We start from the raw sequence: 24,311 nt of genomic DNA, 5'->3' as shown, positions 1-24,311 counted from the left end.
TAGGTCTTACAGTCATGCAAAGGAGCAGAATGATGGAAGATTGAAATCAAATAGGGACATATTTCTTCACACAGTGCATAGTTAACCTACGGAAGATACAAATGCAAAATACAAATATGGCCTCTAATTTGTATTTCCTTAAAAGTATGTTATTGAACAAATTAAGGGAGAATGAGACTATTAGTGGCTAGAAATTATGATGACTAAACATTGCCACTAGTTTCAGAAACAATAAACCACTTGATATCAGTTGCTAAAGCATATGAGCAGGAAGATGCTATTGTGTTGGCTTCCCATTGACATTAACTTGGCCGTTGTGGAAAGCAGAATACTGGGCTAGATAAGCCCTTGGCCTGATCCAAGGTGGTTGTTATGATTTTGTCATTGTTTCTGGAAACAACTCCATAAATTCAAAGCTGTATTAAGAGAGATAAATATAATAACAACTAGTCTGTGCAGAGCCTTGAAGAGGCACTTCACTTTGATTGTGCATTTGATGAAACACCCCTTCAGTGTTGCTCTGCAAAGCAACTTCCACTTCTAAGTACTGCAGCGTACCACATTGAAGCAGCCACTTTGCTGGCCTTGTACACACTTCTGTGCATTTCTGTTTTTTTTTTCCTGCCCTCTTTGATCCTTTGATTAAAGGTATTTGTGGTAGAATGCTTTGCTTTCCCACGTTGCAACACTAATTAAGTGATTGCAGTTGAAATGGTTCTGCAATATTTTATTCATTTATAATACATTTTATACTGCTTACTGTAGAAGCATTTTGGAGTGGCGCCCTGTAAGGCAATGTACACTTTGAAAATGATGTGAAAGGAGTGCTTTGGACCAAGCACTAGGACCTCAACTGTTTATTACAGCAGTCTCACTTCTTTTCTTTCAGGCTTGAATCTGGTTCAAGGATATTTGATTTCAGCATGTTCTAGATGTACGCCTGCACAGATTCTTTTCTTGGTGACTCTTACTAAATTTATAATATTTTCCTATGTTGTCTGTGCATAGGTAAAGTTTGCTGAATTCGAAGAGAAGTAGACATGCATAGGAGTGGGTTGTTAGTCAATCTTATTGAGGCTTACGTTCTTTAACATCAGGGCAGGATCTCACAGTTTACAGAACTTCTCATTTTCTCAGACTGATTGTCCCAGTGATAGATTTGATTGAAAAGTGATGTTCTTTTCACTTAAAATTAATCTGTGGGAACTACTATGTTAGTTTACAGATAAAAACAACTGCATTTTTCACTAGTACTTTTCATTTCTTGTGTTACCAGTTCTGAATGATATCCTGATGCTGCTCTTGATTGCTCCTCAATGAATTATTTGTCGAAACCTATCTAGGAAAATTGTATTTTATGACCTTGGGCCAAGTAGACAAAATATTTTTATAAAACAAAAAAAAATTAATTAGCAGGTTTTGAAAATTTAGGGAAGTGATGGTTGAGATGGCAAGTTTACATTGTTTACAGAAATGCCAGTTTCACAATCTATTTCTCCTGAAGCTGCAGTTGGGTGCATTTCTTTCTTTATATGAAGCTCATAGCAAATTTGTGTGGGATGCATTAGGAAGACAAGCCTCCCTCTTTCAATACTACTTCCAGAAATGTCAGAGTAGTTACTTGTGGCAGCTAAAAGATGGAAAATCTTAGTCATGAATTTCAAAATTCTGTTACTTTAACCTACAGCAATAAAGAACATTCCTGGAATCCATGCTGCTTCTGTTTCTTGTCCTTGGCCTACCTCAAAGGGCTAATAATGAAAACTTGTCAGAGTTTCTGTCTGCCTCACCTTATACCAAACAAAATCAAGGCAGGGCTATTTTGAGTTTCTTTCTCATGCTTTACACTTTCTCAGGACTGAGTTGTCTTTTCTCCTCACTTAACAGTTCATTGGTCCCTTTCCAATGCCAGATTCTTCAAGCAGGTCAACAAAGATGTGCTCATGAGGTTATAGTCATTCTCATTATTCCAGTCACTAAGATTAGGTCCACAGGGACCTAATCAAGTCTGTTTCCCCAAATTTTGGAATTGTCAGAATTGGTGGTTTCAACAACTTATGTTTAGACTTTAGATATGTTTTACTAATCATTTTAGGGAGTGAAGACTTTCAGTGTATAAACAGATGCCACTGAGTTGGGTTTGATTCCTGATGACTATATGGACAAATGAGCATCTTGCCTTAAATATTTAATTTATCATTCTAAAATAAAACATTTCATCCAAAATGTTTCAGAAGTGTTTTGGGAGCACTATTCATAGAAGGTACATTAGGATCTCTCATAAAATCCTGTGAATGACTCAGCACTTGCCCAGTAAAATCTTGCTCTGGAGCACCTATAGATGCTCTTAGGAAAGGAGATACAAGCGTTCTATAGTACTTCTTTGTAGGGCTGTGCAGGGATGCAGAATTGAAGGGGAAAAACTGTGATTTGAAGTGAGTGAGAGTGCACATGTTGCACTGGCTAGCACCTCTTTAAAATTGAATAGATCTTTTTCCTCAGCTGCAGCAGCCTTGTGATTCCAGGAAATGATGCAAATTCTTTAATGAGTTGTTGACAGGTGCTGTATGAATGCCCTGCATACGCTGAATGATCTTTTCCTCTTTGAATCTAGATTGCTTCTCAATTCTAGTCTTCTTTGCTTTGGGTGTATCAAAGCATCCGCCAAGATTCTTCTATGATTGCAGCAGGATATAAATTCAATAAATAAAATGTATGTCTCCATAAGCATCTCTAGTTAATATTTTAGTGGTACATTGGGGAATTCGTCACATCCCCAAAGTAAAATTTTGATATTAGGAAAATAGCAAGAAACAGTATTTCTCAATTCCTTGTGTATCTATGTAAAAGCAGATGTATTTCAATATCTTATATGACATTTCAGAGCTAATGATGTTGGTATTATCTGAACTATTGATGGAATGTACGTTTCCAACTTTATACAGGCTAAGAGTATTCTCCCAATCTGTGAATTTTGCATTTGATTTTTCCAGAGCCTGGACCCTGTGAAGTATCAGTAAGAAATTTCTAAGGGGAAATCCTTTCCTGGACAGTTCAATGAGAAGCAGACATCCCAGAGGACAGGAGGCCAATCAGCAGAGGTGGGGACTGCAGCTGTTATTTGATCAGAATTTTGTTATTTGATCAGAATTTTGTTTGAGAAATATTTATTTTTCAAATGCTTATTTGAGAAATAAGTATTTTAAGATGAAGATAGAAAGTAGACTTCAGTCTTTACTTGCTGCTCTCCTCCTGCTTGTAGAACTTGATGCTAAGATTTGAAATATTTTATCAGTATTAAATGTTTTGTTGTCAGCATTAGTTTGTTTTGTGCTGGTTACATTTGCTCCTGTGGCCTTTAAAATAATGTGTAAGTCAGAAAAAATAGTAATAGTAGGGATAGAAAATGTAATTGAGCTGTCTTGATGCCAGATGGTAATTTCAGGATATACCTTGCCTGTATTTCATATTGATAGTTGATATAATATGGTAGTTAATGTAGGGTTTGGCAATGTGGCTAGTGCCAAAGAGCCTGCAACATCTATAGATGGCATCTCTTGTGGAGAATGTGTGTATATAAGTGGATACAAGGATGATATTTTGACCCAATTTAAAATTATATGTGCCCATGCTATTGCATAATGGTGCCTGGTGCTGAAAAGATTGCTGACACTTGAGATAGAGTTTGGATTTGGACTGAGGACATTTGATTTCAAATCCTCACTTGGCTTTAAGACTACCTAGGTGCCTTGGCCATTCAGGTTACCATATAATAAGGGAAAGTTGAGTAAAAATATCTAAAGAAGAGTAGCATGTAAATGTGAAATTTGTCCTGTTATTTGTGTGTGTGTGTGTCAGGGAAAAGTCATGAAGATTCATCTGCTGGAACCATAGTTGACTTTTTTTTTATCTTCACAAGTTTTCAGAATATTTTGGTTTTCCTTAGTTCCTCTGTTGTCTTTTTTCTTTATGTTCTGTCCAAGTAGAGAAAGCATTGCTTTGCATTTTAGGAGGATGTATAAAAGCTAGAGTCTTGGCTTAGATCCTTGCAACTTTCTGATGCTAGTCCTCTTTATTTTGAGAGGGAATAAATCCTATCAAAATCCATTCAGCATGCTAGGAATTTTCACTCTGCTCTACAAATAGATGTATAAGGTTTGTATTAAATATTACACTCTTTAGAAAGTAATACTTGGTCCAAACAAGTTTAAGTAAATGTATATGGGCACTGTACTTTTTTTTTAATTGTCAAATAACAGGTATGGTAAACAATCTGTTATACTGGTGGAATCATGGTTTCCCACAACTTGAATAAATATTGCTTATTCTAATTCATAGGCTTCCTGAGGTGAGGATGTATCCTGAAATAACCTGGGATACTGCAGTTCTTCAGCACAAAACACTTTAAAGTGTTTCACAGGACCTTTAGTAAGATGGTGAGAGTTTTCCATAGCTTTTGTTTGATGAATGGAGGCAATGGAGCATTCTGAAGAGATTTTGGATGTTACTTTCTATACTTTGGCTACAGCAGACTTCAACTGACAGAGTTTTAACATAGTGTTGAACACCCTAGACTTCATATTTAAAGCTCTTATCCTAAAGATACAGTGGCAAAAAATGTTCCACCCTTCTTAATTGTTCTGAGTTTATAATTAAGTGATTAATTATACAGCTAAACAAATTCAAATTCATTACAGTGTGACTTGACAGAGAGCTACTAATTATATAAAACAGGGTTATAACCTGTATTTGTTTAGCTGTCCTCGATGTAGGGGGCATCAGCTGATTGCTGTACTGAAAATAATATTCTCCAGAGGTTTTTTTATCTCAACTTTTTTCCTGCCTGTTCTATTCAACTGCCTCTTTTAAGCTAATTATTTCTATTATATGTGGTTTCCCAATTTAGTTCCTAAAGAGGCAACTGCTACTAATAATCAACAACGGTGCTAGCTTTCTCACTAGGCTACTAGAAAAGCAAACAATTATAATAATACTTTAGTGTTTTGTCTGTGTTTGGCTTCCTGTAATACATTAGCTGATGCCAGGTAGAGAAATAGTTCTAAGATCACATGAATACAGACAGGCATATCAACAAAAGAAGTTGCAATAAAAAATAGAAAACCAAAATTATACTGAAATTTCCGATTGTGTCCTAAGGCAGGAATGGAAAACTCAAATGGGGCTGTATTTTCTAGCTAGCAGATGACAGGGGCCATATCCATAATTGGTCACCTAAAGTTAATTTTATCTCAGCTAAATGAATATCAGTTTTCTAAAATCCATCTTCCATTACCTCTATTCTCTGAAAGTATTTATTGGATTAAATATATATCTATATCTATATATTTTAGGTATGGAAATCTAGGATTGGTGTGTCTGAGAGAAAGGTTTTAAAAGACTCATTGTCCAAATTCTCTTCCCAATGTTTGCCTGCTTTTCTTCCTGAATGCAAGAAATATTGTTCAATCCGCAAGCTTAGCTTTTGAAATGGCAGGGTGCTTGAAATGCTAAGCTGGGTGAATAAGTATCCACATCCAATCTTTGATATGGCTAGCTGGGATTATTACAGAATGCACCAAGAGTATAGAGAATAAAAAAAATGAGCAGGATATGCTCCATCATGCATTAACAGCCCACTGGCAACTCAGCATTTTTACACTATTCAAGTGTATTGGAATTGCTGGTCCTGAATTGTTGGAGGCAGATAAGGTTGCTGGCAACTTTGCTGGACATTTCAAAGGGTGTGTTAGATTCGAGGACTTAAACTGATATTCCTATATGCTAAAGGGATAATGTTGGTAACTTGCTAGATGTTATTGAGCTAAGAAAAAGGGCATACTCCTTCATGCTTTAGGTCAATGGACAAAAACACTGTAATGACTTCTTTTTAAAAATATGCTTAAGTTCTTGAACAGTTTGAAGATGCTCATACTAAATTGTTTCTAAGATTTGGTTGGCCCAAGCCAGTCTTCATGTGTATGTGTGTGTGTGTGAGAGAGAGAGAAAGAGAGAGAGAGAGAGTTTAGTGAACACTTCGGCCTGGTACATACGTAATGCTAAGTCAGGATTTTTAACTATTTTGTTGAACAAGATATGCTGGCCTAATTTGCATATAGAATATGAACAATCAGTTTACACATCAGGCTAAACCCAAAAAAATTAAATCACATTATTGCTTAGTGTTAGATATGAACCAGGCCAATGTGTAGTTTTTCTTATGAAGCTCTTAAGGTACAGTGCATGTGGCAGCTTAGTTTCATGAATGATTTTCTGTGTGGACTTCCAGTCAGTACATAAAGCAACAGAGTCAGTAAAGTGATTTTTTAAAAAAGAAATAACCTTAAAACCAACTTCCTTTATTTTCTTGGTGTTGGTTTAATACTTGCCCTTTTTGTCAATGGGATACAGAATTGAATGCAGCTGCTTTGACTTTACAAGTGTTTTTATGTTGGGAACAAAAATATATCTTATTCTGACTTTCAAATGAACTAAAACAGTGACCAAAATCATTTTAAGAAACAACAAACTGCAAGCATTAAATTCAGTTCAAGCAATAGCAAAGCAAAAATGCTATAACCCCAGGAAAATAATATTAATAGAAAAGTTAGTCACGATAATTAAAAATGTGAGAATAGTGCTATTAGAGAAGCAGAAAAGAAGTAAGGAGAGAAATTGGCTAGTTCCAAAGGGTCTTATTTCTTTTTAATCTTTGCATGAGCAGTATTTGGCAGATCTTGCTTGAGCTCAGAAGCTGAACTGTTCAAGCTCAGTTAATATTTGAATGGGAAACTATCAAGGAGTCACTGGGACTTGGGTAGTGTACAAAGTAAGTAAGTAAGTAAATACATACATACATACATACATACATACATACATACATACATACATACCAGGAATATAAAGCTAAATTGGGAAGTAAGAAAACATCCTGGAAGAAGACAGTGGAATGGATGTGTCAGTGTAGACACCTGAAATCAAGATGGACTCCAGGGCATTTTTATCTCTTTTTAATTTTTTCTTTAGTTTAGCTTTAGTTTGGTTCAGCCTTAGAACATATTCAGGATTAAGATCAGTTGGAGAAGAATCAGTAGCACTGATGTTCCTACTGGAAAAAACATGATCATAGTACCTCTACAGTTAGGCATTAGCATATGTAAATGTGATCTTACATAGTTGCATTTCAGATGCTTGATAGAGTGATTACTGTATTATCAGTAGAAAATTATACCATGTTGATTAGAGTTTAAAGTAGTAAGCAGCACTTGGAGTAATTGAATAGGCAGCTAGTGTAGAATAAAACAATACTGGAGTAAAATGCTCTATAAACCAGTCTCTGCCAGAATCCTGATGACACTGCTTTGTATAAGAATGACTCAGTCTTCCCGTTCCTTCTCAGTTTTACATTTCCAGTTGTCAGCTGCAAAATAGCTTGTTGGTGGTTTGCTATCTTTTGGAGTATAGACTTTAGAGGAGCTCTGTCACTCCAGTAAGTTGCTTGCTACTACTGTATCTTTTTCTCTGAAACTTCTATTTCTGTAAGCTTTATACTTTATTTCTCTAAGCTGCCCGGAGTCACTGTGAGTGAGTTGGGTGACCATATAAATTGCTTAAATAAATAAATAAATAAATAAATAAATAAATAAATAAAACAAATATATTACAGAAAAAAAAGATGGCTGCTGGCTTATTGGTGATGGAAAATTCAGTACATGCCTTCACTATGAGTGGGAGTATTTTAGTCCCTGAATTACCATTTCCTAAACTCTGATTGTTATTATCTGTAGAATTCTGCACTGGTTGAAATGTCCAAAAGTTTATTAAGGGCAGTCCTGTGGCAACATATTACAGGAGTCTGGAGATTTTAAAAATCTGTAGTTTAGGCATACATTGTATTTTAACTTGCCTGATGAGCAAAATAAGATAACTTTATCTTTACCTGGCTCATAAACAATAACTATTTTGGAGCTCATTGATCCACAAAGTTGTGCAAAACAAAACAAATTAAAGCAAATTATGGTTGCTACACAAATTATCATGTAATTTTGGGGAGCTTGTGTGGGAAGCTGAGCAGTTGGAGAACAGGTTTATTTTATTTTTATTTATTTATATTTCAAATTTGTGACTGCCCTTCTCACTGCAGAGCAACTCTGGGGGGTTTACAATAAAAAGAATAAATATTAATTAAAATAGAATAAATATTAATTAAAATGCATTAAAATACAACAAAATTCCTATATAAAAAATAAACAGCTTCCAAAGAACTGATGTTAACTAGTTATTAGTTAACTTATTAGACTCAGGGGGCGTCTTCAAGGTGCCAGCCACCCCCAGGGTTGGTTATATCCCTTCTTGCCCCATGCAGATTGGCAGACCCAGCTCTTCAGCCCTTTTCAGAAGGCCAAGAGAGGGGGGGCCTGCCTCACCTCTGGGGGAAGAGTGTTCCATAGGGCGGTGGCAATGGCAGAGAAGGCTCTACTCCTGCTGCTGGCTTATTGCCGCTAGACGTTCTTTCACAGATGGGGTCTGTAACATACCTTCTCTGCCTGACTGGGTGGGACGGGTCGACATAATGGGGATGAGACGGTCCCTCAGGTAGCTTAGTCCTGTGCCATGTAGGGATTTAAAGATAATAACCAACACCTTGAATTGGACCCAGAAGCAAACTGGCACCCAATGCAGCTCCTGCAGCAAGGGTGTTGCGTGTGCCATCCTTGGGCACCCAAAATTGCCTGTGCAGCTGCATTTTGTACCAGCTGTAGCTTCCGGATACTCTTCAAGGGTAGCTCTATGTAGAGCGCATTGCAATAGTCTATATGGAGATGAGTAGGGCATGATTGACTGACCGGAGGGCCTCCTGATCCAGGAAAAGGTGTAACTGGCACACAGCGTGAAGTTGAACAAAGGCCCTCCTGGCCACAACTGCCACCTGCTCCTTGAGCAGGAGTTGTGAGTCCAGGAGGACCCCCAGATTCCGCACTGGGTCTGTCGGCGGCAGTGCCACCCCATCCAGAACTAAAGATGGTAAACTCCTGGATACATAGGAGCCCCCAACCCACAGCTACTCTGTCTTACCAGGGTTCAGCTGAAGCCTGTTGCACCCCATCCAGACCCTCATAGCCTCCAGGCACCTCGAAATGGTTCCCTTCTCCATTATTAATAGCTAGCATCTTTTTCATCTCTTCTTACCATCCTGTGCAGAAGATACTACACAATTAAATTTTAAAAGAAACATAAATGGAGCACAGGCCTACACCTCTTTATTTATGGAAAATAATTACCAGTCTGATTTCACTGTTCACTAGTTTCTTTAACAATTCAGAAAGCATGTTTACAGTGAAGAGTTTTAACTTCTTTCAGTTACTTGCTTTCAAAAGGTAATTTATTTTAAACCATCCATGCCAAACAATACAAACACGGTTGAGCTGGTAAATTCTTGCTTTCTGGATCAGTGAACACCATCCCAACCCAAGCATTGGTTGCGGGAGCAGGAGTAATGTGCACTTCTGCCCTTGCAATTAGAGCTTCCCTATTACTTTTGATGGATTAGGTATCCCCACTGAAAGAATGGGGAATCCCACATGCTAAAAGAGTCTGCACATATGTTGCAAGCTATTTTGCTTTTGGATTGAAAAACAAAGCATTTTTAAATTATTGAAACCAACAATTCTTGCAAATGTATCCAGTTAACATTTCAGTGTCTATCCATTGCTGATAAAGCATTTTATGATACATTCGTCCATACATTATCATTGGCATGAGAATTGCAACAATCAGAAGAGGGTAACTATAATTTTTCTGTTGCACATGTTCATTTGTTTTTAAAAAACATCAAATATTTATAACATTCTTGAATGTAGTACATGTGTAATACAGGAAGAAATAGATGAGACAGTACAATGTTGTCTTATTGTAAATCATGTTTTGAGTAATCCCGTTGCAGTCCTAGTGCTCTTTAGATTTGTTACCTGCTTAACACATGTGAGTTTTGAGAGTGGAAAATGTAGCATTACAAGCTTGATTTTCTTCTTTATCCATCGGCAGTATGTTTCTGATAGTCCAAATAGATGAGGTTATATTAATAATTAATATACTATAATAATAATAAAAAAACACTGTGGAGTGAAAAATAATGCAGTATAATGATTAAGATACTTGATTGGGACCAGGAGATCCAGGTTCAAGTTCCCACTCAATGACAGAGCTTGCGGGATAACTTTGGGAAAGCCTCTCTTGCGTATCACATTGTAATATCCTGAATCTTCTGAATATGCTTTTTTCTCCTGTTTGGCTGTCTCATGAAAATAGCATTTTTATCTTGGCAATCTGAAGTACTCTGTGGCTCTTCTTGAATCCATCTGTGTGTGGTATCTGGCAAGCCTTGAGCTAAGTGTTTAAAGAATAAATCTCTGGTTAATTCTGCAGTATCATATGTATCATTAAGATAGTTATGGCTCTTGCATTGTTGCTGGCCTTGTTGTTACCACTCAGTTACTGAGTTGCTGGCTTTCAGTTTTCCTGTCCCTGAGCACTGAAAATCCTGCATGGTATAAGCCAGTACCTTGTCCACTATTTTTAATTTTGTGCTGCTGTTTCACAGCATGGTTGCTTCTGCTCCTTTGTGCATGAGGACAGATGAAGAATTTTTAAAGAGGGCAGTTGCTTGAGCCAGCCAGGCTTATTGCAAGCTGTGCTCAATCCTGAGGTGAGTTTGCCACCTTAATGCTACTGCCAATTGCTACACATTTGACCTGTTATGATCTGCATTAACTCTTTTGTGTTTTCTCCCTCTCCTTTTGTGTGTTTTTTCTCTTCTTTCTAGATAAATGGCTCATTTAAATTGGGAGCTACTACTAAACTATTCTCTGGCTGGCAAATGCAGTGCCTAGCAGCTGCTATCAAAGACGAACCAAACATGAGCGGAGGAGGGGAACAGGTTGACATTTTGCCGGCTAACTATGTGGTGAAGGACCGTTGGAAAGTGGTGAGTGTATTCCTGTCTCTCTATCCTGCCAATCCCATCTAAGGAGTTTTACTTGAGTCGTGCTCTGAATTAACTGCTGCCCTGGTAGAGACATTGTCTTCAACACAAGATGAGCAAACCTAAAGGCTCATGGCTGCATGTGTTCCCTGAAATTGTCTTTGCAGTCCATGGAATCTCTGTCTCACCAGAACTGTCAAAATTCAGTAGCATGGCTTGCCACTGCTTTGAAGTAGGAAACTCATAAAAGCTATAGTATGTCTTAATAGAGGCTTAATATAATTAACATAAACAATCAAAGAAGTCCTTGCAAAACTTGGGGGGGGCAGGGCAAAAAATCCTAGCCCTATTCAATGTAATGTGGCCTGATCACTTTGTATAATCATTTTGTTCACCTCCCAAACAATGTTACATACATTTTTCACTCCTGCACAAGAAGCATGTAGATGATGTGGGTGTCTGGTTTCAGTGATGTTTTTAATAAAACTTCATGAGAACAAATTGTGAGCTGATGACCTCATTGTAACATGTTCTGGATGGAGCCCTAGGTTGCCAAAGCTTAGGGGGTGCCACCCCTCTTTCTGAATCATTCTAAAAATGCAAATCTTCATATCAGTGGGAGTTGGTGCCATCAGTCAATGTGCCCTTGAGCTGGTACTCTATGTACTTAATAGTGCCACCATTGAAAAATGGAAACAGTGGGCTTGTACAGCAATTACTTCTGGGTTGCTGCTCCATTATCTGGGCATTCTTTGTGACTTTTGATCATTATCTATTTACAGTTGTTTTTGTAAAACATAGCTACAGCCTGATAATTACATTATGTCAAATTACTTTAAAACGTTGTTTTACTTATTTTATTTTATAAGGGGACCAGCAACAAAATGTTGCACTGTTGAATGCTCCTGTTCAGGATTCTATTCCAGCATCGCCCCTCCACTTCTACTTCTGGCTTTCACCACAGGGATAGATCAGGATTCCATTCCATGTCCATTCAGCAAGTTCAGTCCTCTGGGTCTCCTTTTGAGTTTCCTCCTCCTTAAGATAATGGGATTAAAGAAATTGGAAAAGGTCACTTTAGGTCATTGAATCCAGCCCACTGTGCAGTGCAGAATCCAAATTAAAATGTCTTACCCAACAGAATATTTGTTGTTAGGTAGCATGTTATATTTTTGCAATCCAGAATTCCCCAGAGCTCGTGGATACTTGTTTCTTGTCTGCAGATAATCCCATTTTGATTACATAAATTTCGATACCTGGAGAATATGTTAACTGTTTCTATGTAGGGAACTTCTTGTCTTCCAGAAGTTGCTGAAAAACAATTCCTAGCATTTCTCAAAACTGGTTATGCTGGATGGGGCTGCTAGCAGGTGTAGTTCAGTAATATCTGCAGGGCCACTGACCCTGATACACTAGAATTACATACTAGGCAAATTAGGGAAAGTAATGATTACTTCATTTTCCCTAATTTGCCAATTATGTAATTATCTACATTAATATTTCCTTACAACTGGAGACTCCTATATATAGGGGCCTTCATAATGTTGCTATGGCATGGGTATATATGTCCAGTGGTTTGTGTTTTTGTTGAGCCTCAATGCAGTTTTAGTTGGTTTTGGTTTTAATGTGATTCTCTGTTTTTGTTTGTTTGCTGCCCAGAGTTTCTTGGATAGATGGGCGGCTATATAAATTGGCTTAATAAATAAAATTACTCTTTCAAGCAAGCAAAAGTAAAACTTAATGTCCATTCATAAGTACATTTCACAAATTCTAATTCTTGTAGAAGAGCTAATGGTGTAATAGATGATACAGATGGCCACTTTAGTGGCCCAGATGTAAATCTATTGCTGCAGCTTAGCTCTATACATTATTCCTGAACCTTTTCTGTATAACAACTAGTACAGCAGGCCTGTGCTCTCTCTGTTAGTGCCTTTTATATATAAAATCTCAATTTTGAGATCCAGATATCTGAGACATTTTCCAGATTAATCTGCAGCAATGTAATTGTATCTAGATTTGCTTTGCTTTCCTTCCATGCTATTTGTGTGGCTTCAGAATACTGAGGAAGTCAATTGCTAATGTGGTTTTCATATTTGCTATGAAGGGCTTGGCAGGGAGTCAGTAAGACCAGCTTTTGTTGTATTCATTTATCCAATGGCATATTGAATTAAACATAGTATTTTTGCTGGGAAAGATTGATGTGCTAAATATAGTATCTTTGCAATTACAAATTGTGTGCTCAGAAGACATTAGTTTTTCAAAATAATTTAATGAAGACGCAGTTCCTTACCAATCTGTGTTATGCATGTACATTTTAATCTTCCTTTCTGTCCTCTTTATCCTTCTCTTGCATTGTTTGTCTCAGGAGTCTTATCTTTCTAAAAAACTCTTTCTGTGGTATTTAGTTTAAATGCTATATTTCTATGTGAAAATTATTGGTGCTTACATGCACACATCACTGGGTCTTTATACAGGTTTTAGTCTAATTGTCAGGACAATTACAGAGCTATAGTTAGCTTATTGAAACTAACAGTATTTTTGTGGTGGGCATACGTCATTGGCAGACAACATGGGAAATCTTAAGGAAGCTGGTGGTAGTCAGGGGCAAGCTATGTGGGATAGTGGAAAGCATCCAGCTGGAATGTTAATTTATTTTCTCAAGTCATAAATGATGGAGCATTGGGCAGATGGTGCTGTAGTGTCTTCAGTGAGCTAACTATAAAATGTCCAAAAAGGTCATGTGAAAATGATATAGTTTGGATATCTTAAAGTGAAAATATAAGTCCTCTTGTCATTTCCTTAATAGTTTATTCTGGAAGTATTTCCAATATGTTGGAACCAATCAAGCATCATGCAAAGGGTCCATCACCCACACTAACCCAGGGTCTACGGATAGAGACAGGTCTTAAGGGCTAATTTAAATAGGGCTAAGGTGGAGGTCATATGAATCTTGGGGAGAATGGTGTTTCAGAAAGCAGGCACCATGACACTCTTTTGTTAATAATGATTGCTACTCCATTTCTGGTTGATTGACTAACTGATTGATATATTTGCAATTTTGAGCTTTCTTTTTGCTTCTGGCATATCAGAAGCTGGATGAGAGCCAGTTTGGTCTAGTGGTTAAGCCTCCAGGCTAGAAACCAGGAGACTGTGAGTTCTAGTCCTGCCTTAGGCATGAAAGCTGCCCGGGTGACTTTGGGCCAGTCACTCTCTCTCAGCCCCCAATGTCAGGCTTGAGCAACAAGCTGTTTGATCAATTCCTGTCACAACCAACGGATCAACATTAGGTTGATCCAAAAAAACAAAAAAAAGCAGACCCTGCACGCATGGGGAAAACACTAAGATGAAAAAAGTATATATCAGAAGCTGGACACCCTTTTGGTTTTAATACAGCTACATCATAAATACCAGTGTTACTTGTACATGCCTTTTTCCCCAATAACTTGTTAGGTACCTTCTGACCTGAGGAATTCATCATATTATGCAGACATTTTCCTGGTTGCAAAAATCCATATGGTTTTCTTGATAGGATAGTGGAGTGGGGTCCATATTCTTTTGCAATGGAGAGCCAATTTGGTGTAGTGGTTAAGGTGCTGGCCTAGAAACCAGGAGACAGTGAGTTTTAGGCCTCCCTTAAGCATGAAAGCCAGCTGGGTGACTTTGAGACAGTCACTTTCTTTCAGCCCAATCTTCTTCACAGGGGTGTTGTTGTCAGGAAAATAGGAGGCAGGAGTATTGGGTATGTTTGCCACCTTGAGGTTTTTTTATATATCTGTATGTGTGTGTGTGTGTGTCTATATATGTATGGGAGGGTAAAATCATCATCATCATCATCATCATCATCATCATCATCATCATCATCATTATCCCCCAGTGAGGCACTACCTTGATGTGGTTTTGGGGCTTGCATGCTCTGAGGAGGATGACAGCTATACCAGAGGTTCAACCATACTCGTCTCATCAAGAGGAGCCAGACAGAGAGTGTCTGTCCCATAAACAATATGATAAGACGTAATTTACAGAAACCTATACCGGATTGGTCGTCGCCCAGGTTGACAAGGACTGTGCTACATGTTCTAGTTCCTGGACATCTGGTGACAAGTGAGATACAAAACTCAGGACTGTTGGCTGAGCAACCAGGGCCAGCAGCTGCAGGACTGCTGGAAGAAAAGTTACTTACCCGTCACAAATATACAAAGATTGAAAACAAAGAAATAATTATTTGCTATTACAAATCAAGTCCAACCATAAGATGATATCTGAAAAGAATGGACCAGTTCTGGAAAGAGCAACATCCAGAATCAGAAATAACAGAACAGAAGTTAGCAGATCAACATTGATTTATAATACGAAATAAAGTATTAACAGAAGTAGAATTGGAAGAACTGCAAAGGTCTATCCAGGACAAAGAAAATGAAGTAGCTCAGACAGTAGAGACAATCCAGGGGGAGTCGGTAGTAGAGGAAGCCAGCATTGCTATGAAATCGTTCTCATTCTCAAACCATTCCCAAATCTCTCCTCTGCCTTCTCCTTTGAAAGAACAAAGCCCTCTAACTAAAAACAAGAGGAATTGAAACAAAGAATAACTGAGCATCTAGAACAGCACAAAACAAACAAAAGAACAAAACAAAACAAAAAAACCAGAATAAGGTTGCCTGTATTGAAGCTTGTTACAAAGAAACAGCTAGCACAAGTATTAAAAGATGCCAATACTGTTTATCAAATATAAGCACCAACTCACTGCAAGAAACAAATCAGCTGATGTACAGCACGGCTGCAGTTATAACTGAATACCTTGGATGCACAATCAACAAACAAGAAAAAAAGCCAAACAGTGCACCACCAAAATGGAAGATCAGGTTGGAAAATAAGATCAGCATGCTAAGATCAGATGCAAGCAAGCTAGAACAGATGAAGGAAAAGAAGCTGAAGAACAAGAAGACCAAAGAACACCTGACCAAGAAATATCACCTAGAAACAAGAAAGATCAAGGAAGCACTGGAAATAATAAAGCAGCAAATAACAGCCATACCTGGGCATCCTTCAGGCTGACAACATCAAACACACCAAAGTCAAGAAGAAGGTTAGTAGCGAATACATCAGAATAATGAAGAAGATCTAAGTCCAAACTCAGTGGAGGAAATACTGAGGCGATTCTAGTCATTAGATATACAGCTGGAATAGTGGACTGGACTCAAGCAGAACTAGAAGTCCTGGATAGGAAGACCAGAAAAATAATTTCATTTTATCCTTGATCAGATAAACCAACTTTATATTCCTTCCTTTTACTTCTAACGGTCTTAATCTTTAGTACATTCAAATAATGTCGTAGAATTTGATTTCTTTTCTTCTTTGCCCCTTCTCACAATCCCTTCTTTAAAGCTTTAACAAGCCTCTTTTGTAAATCCAATATAAAAAAAATTATCCAGGTCACTCTCTTGGTTTATTATTTGTATTTCCCTTTTGATTTTTAAAACATCAACTGGCTTCTTTTGTATGTCCAGTGAGACATCCTTTTCCATGCCATTCTCGTAGTCTGTTATTTGTGGATCCACTTTCGATGCCATCTCTGTCTTGTCAAATAAAACATGTTCCTCATCTGCCATTTCTTCGGTAACATCTTTTGGACACAGTCTATCCATAAAAGCAAACATTGCTATTGACACTGTTGATACTAACTTCTGATTCTGTTTTTCAAAAGTGTCCTTCAGTATTTTCAATGTTAAAATATTTTGCATCATTTTATACATTTCAGTTAATTAGCTGTCAATCAGATTTGTGTATTTTTCTCCTTTAACTAAAATCTTTAGCTCTTTCTAGTGTCCAATTTTTAAAATTATTTATCTTTATTTTGTCTTGCAAAAGTCCAAACGAATCTATTTCCCACAGGAAGGATTCTTTATAATTAATTCCAAAATCTTATTCCAAATTTATCTAGACCCTTAATCTGTTTATAACTTTCTAGGATCAAAGTCTTATTTAGCTTTTTGCTGTTTATTTCAATTTTTTAAAAAAATTTGAACTTATGTTTAAAAATTTCTTTCATTAAGGATTGAAAGAAAACTCATCCCGCATTTTCAGACTTGTCAATCTGAAGGTCCCTAATAGCTTAAAAGTAGTTAACAAGCAATTTCCAAACATGATTAGAAAAGGAAGTTTGTGAACTTAGTGTCCTTCAAAAGGCACTGATTGTAGTTGCCAGCAAGATGGCTATTCCTGTCATCTCCCGGTGCTTAAAACCCACTGGGGACTGCTGTGTTGTGGTCTCCTCATGAGGAGCAACTGTTTAGAGCACATGTGACTAACCTCCCATCCTCTCTTTGTCCAGAGAGGTTTTGAAAAGCTGGTCTGCTCACCAGCTCTTTGTTCTTCACCGTGGTCGTCGGCTCCACTTTTTGTGGAACTATCTTTAGGCTGCCATTTCTTCTTCTGGAGCCATTCCTTTTAATGGCTCCTTTTCTGAATTGCCTGATTCCTTTTGATTAAACCTCCTTTGTGATCTGCTTTTTTTCTCCAAATTTAATTCTTACAGTAGCTTTTTGTTCATTGTAAAGTTTCCCCAGAAGAATAGTAAGTGGCTTGCGCACCTATTATTCTTAATGTATTTCCCATTCTGGCCTTGCTATGATTGTCTACATAAATAAAAGTACTCCTACTTATTCTCTTTTTCTTTCCTTTATCTATCTTATGTTAGCCTCTGATCTCATGTCTCTCTGGCTTTTCTCTGCCTGCTTATTCATTTGACATTTATTTTCCCAAGTATGGCTCTGTTGTTTTTTCTTAACACCTGGGCTTAAGAGATGTCCTCTGTTGTAATATTTATGCCTGTGCTTAGCAGTTTTTCTGAGTTGCCAACAACTGTAGGCTAACCCTTAGTTGCTCATGACCACTCTTTATTTATTTATTTTATTTATTTATTCGGCTTGTATGCCGCCCATCTCCCCCACGGGTGACTCTGGGCGGCTCACAATAAAAAAGAAAAAACACAATTCTCTCCAAGATGGCTAAAAACTATAAATAATTAAAGAACATATTAAAAATGCCCTAAAAAACCTCCTCTAATTTTGGCCCTATAAAAATCTGTAAGATGCTTGGGAGGGGCAACCCATCATCCCACCAGCCATCTCCACAGGTGCGGGCCCCCCTCTGGCCCTCAGGCCTTCTGGCAAAGCCAGGATTTAATACCTTTCCTGAAGGCCATGAGGGAGGGGGCACATCGGACCTCAGGAGGCAGGATGTTCCATAGGGCGGACGCTGCAGCAGAAAAGGCTCTCTGCCTAGACCCCACCAATCGAAATTCCCTGACCGGTGGGGTCTGTAACCTGCCCCTTCTGCTGGACCAAGTGGGACGGGCTGAAGTGACCAGGGCGAGGCGGTTCCTCAGATAACCTGGTCCCGTGCCATGAAGGGCTTTAAAGGTGATGACCAACACCTTGAATTGGACCCGGAAACAAACCGGTAACCAATGCAGCTCGCGCAACAGCGGTGTTATATGTGCCCTCCTAGGGGCATTAAGAATTGTCCGCGCCGCCGCATTCTGCACCAGCTGTAGCTGTACATACAAAGCTTTGCTGTAGCTTTGTATGCTTTGTATTCTTTTGGTCTGCTCCTGAGACAATAATTTGTTTTCTGGAGTTTACTGTTCCTGTGTTTAGAACCTGACTATGTGATTTCCTGATTTTCTGGCCATTGACCTTGTTTTTGTTTTGGACTCTTTCTTGTTCTTTCTGTTTGGCTATGTGCCTAAGAGAAGTAATTTGTGATCAACATAAATAAGACAGAATGGACAGCAGTAATTCATGGTCTTTTTCTCAGTCTGCACCTGGAAATGTCCTAATTAACTGTATTGCGCTTCTCTGTAATCTGTTTCATATTATGTAATCAATATATAATCTGGTCTTGTGCACCTGGTGATGCCCATGTATAAAGTCTGCATTTAACTTGCTTAAAGCAAGTATTGGCAATAAACAAAGCATTGTCTTTGCAAAATCTGTATCAACCTACTTCTTTTATTATTGTGTTTACCCAGTCCAAATTTTCCATAATTCCAACTTCCTTCATTTCTGCAGCTTTTGCATTCTAATAATTCATTACTAGTACAACTTGATGTTGATGTTGCATTTAGCATCTCTTGCATTTTGCCATTGAATTCCTCAGTGTCTTTCATCATTGCATCTGTAGTAGATGCATATACTTGTATAGCTTTGATGTTCATTGGATATCCATTAATTAAAATACAGTAAATATGATCCTGTCATGTAGTGAAGGTTATAGTCGAGCACATACTTAACACTGCCACTTCATACCTCTGTAAGGACTCGTGGTCTAAATAATGTATCATGTAATCTGTTTTAAAGTGGCTATTCTGGTTCACCTAAGTTCACTTGTTTCTATGACATCTAATTTAGTGCATTTATTTTTTTTCTTTGACAATTTCAAATTTTCCTTGTTACATTTACTTAGGAAAGTTTGATCTTTTTCTCCAGTGACTAAAAGTAATTTCATCATCTGGACTCAAACTTGTTTAAATGTTTCAGATATACCCATATAGATTTCTTGGCAACAGTAGAGAAGTGGTTTGCCATTGCCTTCTTTCTGGTTTGATTTTTGGAGTCTCTTTTTCTAGATGAATCGGTTTCCCTTATGACAACAAAGCCCCACCTGCCCTCAACCTGCTGTCGATTACAGGTTGTCCTCGCTTACCAGCCACTTGTTCAGCGTCCATTTAAAGTTGCGACTGTGCTGAATGAGGGGCATTGATGACTGGTCCTCAAAATTCTGGCCGTCACAGCACCACCATAGTCACGTGATCGAATTCTGGGCACTTAGCAACCAGCTCGCACTTAAGACAGTTGCAGTGTCCCACGGTCATGTGATCGCCATTTGTAATCTTCCCCACTGGCTTCCCACAAGTAAAGTCAGTGGGGAAGCCAGCAGGGAAGTTTGCAAGTCACTCTGGTAAGTCACCCTCCCAGCCTTTCTGCGCACTGTTCCGTGTCCTCCTTCCCTTGGCCTCCCTGTGCTCACACAGACCTGCACCCTCCTTCCCTCGGCCTCCCTTCACATTCACGCACCTGTGTCCTCCTTCCCTAGGCCTCCCTTCACACACACCATGCCACACCCTCCTTCCCTTGGCCTCCGTGCACACTCATGTTCTCCTTCCTTCTCCTTCCCTTCCCGCATTGCAGCACCCCCCTCCCCCAACTCATGCGTGGCTTGCACTGGGTTGCCCAAGGGCTCCCCCACCCCCTTGCAGCACCTCCACATTCCTTACTTGGGACTCCTGCTGCTTCCCACTTAACAACCCACATATCTTGGGGTTATGGTGGCAACTGAGATTGTCTGGATTGCCATCACTTAAGCGATGTGGTCACATGGTGTCTCACTTTATGTCCACATCACTTAGCGATGGCAATCCCAGTCCCAATTGCCATTGTAACCTGAGGACTCCATGTAATTTCAACTCTCCCCTTTTGGTCTTACCATCAAAGGAGGCCATATCAGGAGATCCCACATCCACTGGTATTGCTCTCAGATTCATTCATGTTGCTAAGCCTTCTTATTATGCCAGATTGGTTATCCCTGGGATAAGGTATTATACATTGCCTATGGAACTTCTGAGCAATTACTAAAGTTTTAGAAATGCATTGCTCTGTGTCTGTGGTGTGTGTCTTTGAATCAGTCTTGACTCCTGGTGACTTCCTTCTTAGGAAGGTTTTTGGAAGTGGTTTGCAATTGCCTTCTTCCCAGGCCTGAGAGTGAATGACTGGCCCAAGGTGCCCCAGCTGGTTTTGTCCCTAAGGCAGGACTAGAACTCATGGTCTCCTGGCTTTTAGACTGGTGCTTTAATTGTTCTAGCCAATTTCAATTAATTAAAAGAAATACATTCAGCACTCTGTGCTCAAATCTCCTGGATGTGTGTCCTGGAGTGTGATAATGTGATAACTTAAATACATTTACATGATATGTAATGTACTCTTATCCCCAACATAACCTAATGTCCCCTTTTAAGAAGAAGGATACTTACCCTGTTTATGATATTTATTATGTTCCTATAAATATATGAATTTGATTGTTGCAAGAACAAAAAGTAAACAGATTTTATTTCCTTAAACTCTAATTTCCAAAACTGTTGGATTATTGTATAATACGTCAAATGTTCCAGCATTCCACATCCTTTCCAACCATCCTTAAATACAGATCTTAATATGCTGTACATGTATTAGTTTCAGAGAGCTTTTCCTAATCCTTCCAGATACAGTTTTTAAGTCTCTGCCTCCATAAATAATTTTGTATTTTGTCACCTTTATTTTTGCCAAGCTCCTATTCCCATGAAGTCTGTTTGATTCCAGATACCGTTAATAGAATACTACAGGTTTTTGTATTTCTCCTTTATAATTTTCCTCTTTCTCAAGAAGAATTATTTCAAAATCAGTGAGAGGGTTTAAGAATATTTCCTTGAATCTTTGTTTTTAGGAATTGTAGTATTTACACATGTAGCCAATTTAGTCCTGAGGTACTGGGTTTCTGGCTTACCTCTCTATTAAATATTGTTCCTCCAATAAAGCAGTCTTCTAGTCTTTATAGATTTGCTGGTTTCCATCTCTGCCTTTACTGCCTTTAAATTTTCTGGAAAAGACTGAGGAGAGGCATTATTGCAGAAGGCTATGGTGCTAAGTTTGAGTGTCATTTTGTGCATTTCAGTTGCGCACTCTGAGGAAGAATTTGTAGATTTTCTTCATTCTGTTTTAAATCTGTTCTTTGGTTATATAAGATTACCAGGTCTTGACTACATAAATGTAATTCTTCAGTTTCTATCCATGTTTAAATTTATCTTCAGTATAATGGGAACACTATATTGAAAAGCTGAATTTTAACTGAAAAGCTCAAGAAGTGTAATATTATATTAGGAAATCCTCATCCCCCTTTTGAGGGCTAAGGTGTCAGGTTCAGCCCAAGAATCACCAGGAGACAGTCCAGAATTCAGCTCAGCTTCTTTATTAGCTTGCACCTAATAGACAGAATCTCGCCAGACTAACTCTAATCCCCCAACGATAGCAACCATAACCATCATGCCCTTGGTGGGGGGCAGTCTCCTCCTCTTGACTTTCACACAGTCCATCTGGGGGCTGAGGGGATGCTTTCCTTGGAATGTCTCTCCCCCCTCCCTGTAACCTTGAAACTCCATTCCAGAATCCTCCCCGCCCATGCCTTCCATCACATAAGGTATAATCTTTTCTATTTGTGATTCCTAAATACAAATTTTATTGATATCTGTTGTCATGAAGTTAGGCTTTTCCTATTTAAGGAGACTGGCAATATTTGAAAAAGCTATAATAATTTAGGGAGCATAAACATTTTTAGGGATGCAGGTTTCCCTAAAATGGATAGATTTAATTAATTCCATCACTTAAATTAACTTTTAATTTTATGAATTGACAAATTATAAATTAGAACACACAATTGGGAAATAAAATTGCAAGATATTTTATGTGTTTGTGACAAAACATAAAGTAATATCCCGTTCTGTAGCTTGTGGGCAATGTTGATGAACAATGCCCAGTGGTTTTTTAGATCTATTTTTAATCCCACTACTTCTACATAGTTTCCCAGTAACCAAGGGGAAATTCTTGTTTGGCTTAGGGAGCATGCAAGGAATGTCACATGGAAGACACACCTTTGGATGGGGGGTATTATTACTGCCAACATTTAAATTTCCTGTGTTAATTTTTCTGCAACAGCAATCCATGAGCTTTTTGGAAACTTGAAGCTGGAATCTATAATACATGTGCTATCACACATTCACTATTGTCATCCATTGTGAACACCCCACTTGCCTATTTCTATGAAACTGAAGATCTTGAAGGAAAAGGAGCATGGGAAAGAGCCATTATACAACCTTTCTGTTGTTCTCTCAGTGATTAATGGAGCAGAGAGAAGAAAGATTCAGGCTCATGGAAACTGACAAGTGGAATATTCACATTGAATGAGCTGGTCAAATGAAGATTTCTTGCTCTTCTCCCTTCCCCAGATTAGAACATCTTGACAGTTCTCAGAACTGGATAAATTTGTATTGTGGAGCCCTTGGGGTTCTCTGAGCTTGGTTGTTTTCTTGCAGATGTTTTGTTACCTGGCTAGCACTGAAGATGTTACCTAGACAGGTAACAAAATATCTGCAAGAAAAGAACCAAGCTCAGAGAACCGCAAGGGCTCCACAATATAATAACTGCTAAGATCACCAGAGAACTTCAGGGGTGTGTATGAACTTTAAATCTAGAAAACCTAGGTTCAAGTTCATACTCGCTCCTGAAGTTCTCTGATACGTCTGCTAAGTCTTCCATCGGGTCCAGTAACCAGGTTTTTCTTAAAACATTTATGGTCCCCTAGCAGCTCTCTAGCTATAAATATTAATGTGTTTAGTTGAAAGTAAAAACACATACTGAGCATATTAGCTTGTGTTACTATTAGGTAGTGTGGCATGTCATTTCCCCCAATAATAGTTTCCTCCTACCCCTTAGTTTGCTATCATATTTTGTGTTTCCTGGAAGCCATCATATGAACTGCATAAGCATTTGGCAAGATGGAGCTACAGACACCAGCAGGGACAGAATCTTCTCATTTGTTGTCAGAAACATTTTAGCATGTTGCTCGATTTCCAGAATTGGAATTCTAGAGACATGACCCCAAGCACAAATGTGCCATTTCTATCATGATGATCTGTGGCTGATATTTTTCTCTTTTAATACTCGCATAGTTTTCATAGTAAAACAGTAACATTCTTTTTTACATCAGTTAATGCAACTGTCAAATCTTTTCTTAAACACTTCAGGCTGTCAGTATTTTGACAAATGGAGCTATTCTTCTCATTTAACAAGATGACAGGTCAATTTTTAGTCACTTTCTAAACATTTGATGCTCACATTGCTGACAGTAGAGACTTTTTTAAAAAAAATTGGTTGGGGAATATCATTTAGGTTTTTTTTTAGCAATAGAACAATTTTTGTTACTATATTGAAAGTATTTTCTCAACAATCATCAGTAAATACTTTGTTCTATACAAGTCTCTCAGCTGGTTTTACATCTATGGTTATCTTCTCCTGCTCTATTCCCAAACAAGCAGTTTTTAATCATGAACTCAAAATTGTTTCATTTTATAGTATTAGGAAACCTAAACATTTTAGCTGAATTTCTGATTTTGGTACTCAGATACAGTACTTTGTCAGTGCACTCTAGTCATTCCTATGATATATCGTGTAGGAATGAAGGTGTAACCAATCTCAGTCTATTTTAGGCCACAGTGATCAGGCCTAGATCGGCAATAGTTACTGCACGA

At 38.2% G+C, this 24,311-nt stretch overlaps 1 protein-coding gene across 1 annotated transcript in view; it reads left to right on the top strand.

Annotated features, from left to right (window-relative positions):
• The window catches only part of TTBK1 (tau tubulin kinase 1), a 129,951-nt gene that overhangs the window by 5,155 nt on the left and 100,485 nt on the right, over nucleotides 1–24,311 (top strand). The window contains exons 2-3 of the mRNA XM_088147982.1: nucleotides 2,994–3,101; nucleotides 10,820–10,981. Coding sequence (XP_088004108.1) covers nucleotides 10,874–10,981 — 108 coding nt within the window. The 5' untranslated portion in view covers nucleotides 2,994–3,101; nucleotides 10,820–10,873. The remainder of the gene's footprint in view (nucleotides 1–2,993; nucleotides 3,102–10,819; nucleotides 10,982–24,311) is intronic.

This window comes from Python bivittatus, unplaced genomic scaffold (assembly GCF_059951505.1).
Source record: "Python bivittatus isolate LINGU-HERP-01145 unplaced genomic scaffold, Pbiv_v1 ctg000020_np1212, whole genome shotgun sequence".
NCBI classification, from domain to species: Eukaryota; Metazoa; Chordata; class Lepidosauria; order Squamata; family Pythonidae; genus Python; species Python bivittatus.
Note: the sequence above shows the minus strand (reverse complement) of the source record. Positions and strands in the feature narration are given on the sequence as shown.